Genomic DNA, 6,248 nt, shown 5'->3' with positions numbered 1-6,248 from the left:
CGTAATATTTGTTTCGTATTAATTATAAAATTATCATGATAAACGTTCTCTGTAAATGAATAGTCATTGCAAAAATTACATTTCAAAGTAAATAAGTATTTTAGTGTCACAATATGTGCTGAGATGTGTATAATACATTCAGAGTGTATTTAAGCACTGTTGGTTTTTTGTCGGTCGATATTGAATACACATCACTACAACTACATTTCTGTTGGTGATTGATTGTGGTGTATGGTGTATTTATTGTATTGTTCTATCTTATAATTAGGAATGATTTAAGATTTAGCGTGTTTTAGAATTATAAACGTCGAGTAATCGCTTCTAGTTTCTCAATTACTTATAAATAGGAACACAAATCGTTGTATATACGTTTTCTAGAATATGATGTGTAGATGGCTTCTCACCAAGATCGTACTTTCGGAAGTTACTGCGCCGGCCTATTCATAAGTTTCATATATATTTTTGAAGTCTTGATGTACTCAGCTGAAGGAAATCTCAACTGTTATGGCTCCTGGTAACAACGAGCGGCATCCGAGTCACACGGGAACTATTCCGAAGACGAAAGCACGGAATAATTGTAATGTTCCGCAGGAGGCTGTGACTCCTACCAGGCGGGATATGGCATCTAACTTAGTCTCGGTAAGCATGTTCTAAATATAAATATTAACATCAGATTACCTTTTAAATAGTAAAGGTTAACCAAACTTCAATATAAAATACAGCCTCTAAATGCAAAGTGTATAAAGTGATACTGTTACCATGGGTGATGTTTATTATTTGTGCCAGCTGTGACTGTCTTCATTGTTGATCTACAATGTGAAGTTGCCCCCACATGAGTACCCATAGCTTTTATTTTTAGATTTTCAGGAGAAACATTATTTTCTTGGCCCGCTGCCAACTTGTGTAGTGTGCCACACAATTAGTATCTACTCTCAGTTTTTTAATTTAGATTTTTTTCATGTACTGTTAGTCGTGTAGAGAACTTTTAAGTCCTGCTTGTAGGACTTGTCTTTAATGGGTGGTTGTTTTTCAAAATTGTATTCAAAGAAGGTGCGTGTTAGTTCTAATCACATGTGACAGAGTAACTAGTTTTCTGACATTGAATTTATATATATTTTAAACTATAGTAACACTAGCTTAAATGATTGTAGACATCCCTTGACTGGGTCCCCGTGTCGGAATACAACACCAGAACTAATTACAACCAATCAAGGAAGCAGACAAATAATACATCAGACCAAGAACTTAATGACTTAGGTAAGTGATAAAACCTGCTGAAATATAGTCATTACCACATAGAACTGCCTTCTGACACTTTTATAAGATTGTGTTTCTAACCCTTTATACGGCAGCGGTCTCAAAAAAGCCCACCCTGTAACATCATCTTTTTTATTTCTTTTCATGTACTGAATTTTTAGGACTATATGATGGCAATAAAGCTTGAATAGAGGATCTTTCTTCGTCGTGCCCATTAAAGGGTTAAAAATACTTGAACCTGCCGCCATAAGTCTCCTGTATTGTCAAAATTACACTCTTATTTTAAAATTACATGTGACTTTGTATGTGAAATTTCTACTTGCTCTAGTTTCTTTGTGTTACAATTCTAGCACCTAAAGTAATAATAGCCATAGATAAATGTTACTTGAATGTAGATATCAAATTACATGTTATTTCAGAATGTCATATTAAAATGAGAGTGTAAATATGTAACATAATATGTCACTCTAAGGTTGCTGGCTATATTTTGACTTTTGGTGTAAAGTATTTTATAATGATAGGACTGAAATCAAAATTAGATCCAAAAAAAAGAGCTCTACAACATTTATTTAATAAAACAAGTCTACTTTTCATCTCTCCTATTCAGAAAGTTCACCTTTCATAGGCTGACTGGTAGCCAGGTGGAAAATTGCATTTCCCACCATAGAGGAAAATATTTTTTTTATTTGTATCTTGAGCAATGGCTAACACTGAAATTTAATGTCAATTGGACTGCATTATTAAAAAATATATACCTACTATGTATTACTTGTAGAGTCTGGCTACTGAAATATTACCCAAAGTTTTGGCGGGAAATTCAAAAAATCTTGGGCTGGTCACACTGTGTGTAGTAGGATTTATAGTTTTAATACTAGAAAATATTTTTGATTTTCCGTGCACACGTAAGGTACCTGATAAAATAAGTTAAATATACGTTGACGTGCACTCAAAGTCAGCTCACATAATTTATACCACTATTTAAAGTACAGTTAACGACAAACACATAAGTTTAAGGTCCAATGTTTTGATTTTATTGATATTTTCTAGAACTTCTAGTTTATCCGTTTTTTTTTACACACTTGTTTCAGGTATTAATAAATGCACGTACTTAATCAAAGTTATAGGGAAATGTTAGAAATAGTACTTAAAGTATCAAAATATTATTAGAGCACCAACCTACTAAATTATTTACGACTTGTAAACATTGCAGTTTTTCGTTAATAATCGCTTCACGTCGACTTCGCACATTGTCTTAATTATTTAAGAGCTTAAATAATAGTTTGCGGACCACACTCGGCATAGTCATTATTAATATTATTTAAGTGTTATTTAAAATAAACGCCTTATAAACCGCAAACAATTAGAATGAATGACATAAATTGACAACAGACTTTTAACTTTTTTTAAAAGCATAGACAATTGGTGATGCAACAAGGAAATATTTGTCAACAAAATTTGGCTAGCCAGACTCTATTTATTTAAATATATGAAATAAAATTAAATATATGTTAATATATCAGTATATAGTTTATCAAAAGACTGTCTCATTTCAAACATAGAGAATCATACTATCTTTGTCTTACACTAGTACTAGCTCCCACTCTGCCAGAGGGGAATGGAGAGAAGCATGTTAGGGTACACAAAAAGAGACAGAAAACGGGCGACGGAAATAAGAGAGATCACAAAATTAGAAGATGTTACTCTAAAATCAAAAACTCTAAAATGGAAGTGGGCGGGCCACATGCTCAGGGAAAAGCAGAAGTGGTCAAACATACTGACTGTGTGGACCCCACGAGACAACACAAAAAGGAAAAGAGGCAGACAATACAAAAGATGGTCAGATGATCTAAGGAAAACTGCGGGTCCACTATGGACACGACTAGCTAGAGACAGAGAGGCATGGAAGGCATTGGAGGAGGCCTTTGTGTCATAAGGACATGAAATTAAAGGCTTTGAATTTTGAGTACTAGCTCCCAAAAGAAAAAGACGAGTTGTCCTTATTTACTGACAAATGAGGATGAATGTTTATGTCATGATTATATTATTACATTACATTCATTCATTCATTCGGTTTTACTCTTTTTTAACGCGCATATACATTTACTCTTTTTTAAGCCATTTCAGACACACTCCAATTTAAGATGAGATTGTCTATGGTTTCAGATTTATTTTCTTATAAAAATGTAAATAGCGCCAATTCCAGTCCCTCTCTAACTCTCATTGCTGTCAAAAAATTTAACTTTCCTCATAGTCGAAATGAAAAGTACAATGTTTAAATTTAATTTAAATCGGGTAATAGTAACTTTCCACCGTTGGTTAATAATCTACTATTGTTACCTTATGCAATGCATGGATATTCCCGGTGTATAATAAATTAACACTTTCATTCAACTTTACAAAACATTAACATATACATTCAGATGCATATTTAATACCTTAACAAACACTTAACCTTCCTAATAACAACTAATGTCATTTTAGAGAATTCCGTATCATTTGAGAGTGGATTCGGGCGGTTCGTCCCGGTGAGGCCCCAGCCGCGCGCCCTGCCGCTGAACGTGCAGAACCGCGAGAACCTGTCGCATGAGCACCAGGACGACGCCAGCTCCATGTCCGGACACACCCTCCACCCTTATGCACATCAAATGCAGAATGGTAGAATTAATCAAGTTCATAGGGTGGTCCATAGCTATCTATTGCTGGATTAAAGGAGCAATTCTTGTTTATATATATATATATATATATATATATATATTTAAGCGATCTCGGAATAGGCTCTACTGATTTCGATGAAAGCTATATGGGGGTTTTCAAGAGCGATAAATCGATCTAGCTAGGTCTTATCTCTGGGAAAACGCGTTTTTGAGTTTTTGTATGCTTTCCGAGCAATGCTCGGTCTACCAGATATTAACTATCTATGCTAGATATTTCATCTCTCCACAAGACTTATGACAAAATAAAATAGTGGCTTTGTGGGTTGTACGCCTTGCGAATTCCCATGGTTCCGCCTCTTTGCGAAATTTCTAAAGTTTGCTTATACAATTTCACGAGAATCAGTTTAGTTAGTAGGGAAGAATAGTCAGACATACAAAAGTATGTTTGCTCAATCTGTTACGGGCACTCCTCGCTCGCGCTTCACGCTCGATTGGTCATGGTACTACGTCAGAATTGTCATTATCACTGTCTAACGAAACTAATATATGTCCGTGGAAGGTCACGAACCATGTTGTCCCTTTCTAACGCTTGACATGTTCTTTTTCTCACTAAAGTCTAAACAGTGCCTTTTGAGCTGAGCGCGCTCAAGCAATTAAGCGATATACCATGCTTTCTAACAGGCTTAATTACCCTTGCCTTGCCTTTTGGTAGCGAACAAGTGTACAACCAGCCTATATTTATACAATAATGGACCACCCTACTAAACATAGTCATTTTTAATTCATGAGTTGAAATACCCCATTTTTTGTAGGTTTAGTTCCTCACTCCAATCATGCAAATCATGCCGCTGCAGCAGTCATGATCGTCAATCCCACCACACCGAATGCGGTCACCGCGAACATGTCTCAACCCTTCAATGTGAGTATTAACAGCCATTGATTGTGTATGTGTGTGTTTTTATCATCAAGTATTAGATGTAATGCAAGCTTGCAAATTTTTTGACTTGAGGGCAAGGGTTAGATTTAGGTATTCCTTTTCGGGGGTCGGATTATATGGCATTCGAATCTCTGGCTTCTGTCAAAACTAAGTTAAGGCCCGCGGGCCGTGGTTTGTTGACTCCTGGTAATCGTGTATTACGGCAAGGTTGACGATGACGCGACGCGCACGATACGTGTGGCGTTCAAAGGGTTAAAAAAGTGACGTTCGTAAGTGACCCGTGTAGAATGTTCCAATGTAAGGCTGTGGGCACGTAAATAAATCACAAAGAGGGTTATATTACGTTCCTTGCTTTTCTTACGACAAAACGCTATACCTACAGATTGTTTTTAAATACTCCTACTAAGGCAACACATAAAGCTATAAACAATACACAAATTAGTAATATAATTTTGTACACTTTGTTTTCAGGCGCCTAATCAAAACAGAAAGAACTTGACGAATAATTTGAACCCAGCCAGAAACAATTTAGACGGGAACCACTCGGGCCACAACAACGCGGCGTCCTCCAGGCCGGGCACTAAGACCGTCAACCTGATGAACAACATGTACGAGCCGCAGGCTAGCATGAACAACGTCAATGAGAATAACCATGTAAGTATCATTCACACCCTGGCTTGAACCCAGCGAGAAACAATTTAGACGGGAACCACTCGAGCCAAAACAACGCGGCGTCCTCCAGGCCGGGCCCTAAGACCGTCAACCTGATGAACAATGACACATGAACCTGATGAACATGAGTGAGAATAACCATGTAAGTATCATTACTCCAGTTTGACAGGTGCAATTTCGTTTGCTGTTTAAAAAGGCGAGGGCAAATGAAACTAAGTCAATGTCGATAAAGTTATGACATAGGCGATATTATTCTTTATTCAATGCAATTTTAATTCTTATCAGAATAACTTGAATCAATGTCTAATGTTGAATACAGTTGCAATAGGAATAAATTAAAGAGGGTCTGTAAATAGATAATTAAAGAACTGACACTCAACCTTTTTTTTAGGTTCACAGGGAATCTGCCAGGGCGTTAGGGGAGGCGATAGTGGCGGCCTGCCCCGACACCGCGGCCGTGGAGCGGCGGCTCGGCCAGATCCGCGAGTACATCCGCGTCACATCCTCTCTCGTCGACACCATGCGTAACTCTGAGGACGAGGTGAGATAATATCATTTATGTTAGAATTTTCATTAAATTAATGGACAAATTGCGTTAGCGTGCAGCGGAGCGGAGCGTTCGTAGCAAACAGATGCAAATGTATGCGTGTGGCCACAGTGCCGCTTGACGCCACGCTACCGCTCCGCTACACGCTTGCCACTGATACCGTACACTGAGCGTAGAACTG

At 37.3% G+C, this 6,248-nt stretch overlaps 1 protein-coding gene across 10 annotated transcripts in view; it reads left to right on the top strand.

Annotated features, from left to right (window-relative positions):
- Window positions 1–198: 198 nt before the first annotated feature.
- Window positions 199–6,248, top strand: part of LOC134666421 (uncharacterized) — a 41,698-nt gene continuing 35,648 nt past the window's right edge. For 5 of the 10 annotated variants that reach the window (XM_063523563.1, XM_063523561.1, XM_063523562.1 and 2 more), the window contains exons 1-6: window positions 202–639; window positions 1,152–1,257; window positions 3,739–3,912; window positions 4,724–4,830; window positions 5,320–5,502; window positions 5,912–6,061. In XM_063523563.1, coding sequence (XP_063379633.1) covers window positions 505–639; window positions 1,152–1,257; window positions 3,739–3,912; window positions 4,724–4,830; window positions 5,320–5,502; window positions 5,912–6,061 — 855 coding nt within the window. In that variant the 5' untranslated portion in view covers window positions 202–504. Of the gene's footprint in view, window positions 640–893; window positions 1,051–1,151; window positions 1,258–3,738; window positions 3,913–4,723; window positions 4,831–5,319; window positions 5,503–5,911; window positions 6,062–6,248 lie in introns of those variants that run through there. The other 5 variants (XM_063523567.1, XM_063523564.1, XM_063523565.1 and 2 more) reach the window with 5 other exon arrangements.

This window comes from Cydia fagiglandana, chromosome 8, assembly GCF_963556715.1.
Source record: "Cydia fagiglandana chromosome 8, ilCydFagi1.1, whole genome shotgun sequence".
NCBI classification, from domain to species: domain Eukaryota; kingdom Metazoa; phylum Arthropoda; class Insecta; order Lepidoptera; family Tortricidae; genus Cydia; species Cydia fagiglandana.
This window is presented reverse-complemented; position numbering and strand designations above follow the sequence as displayed.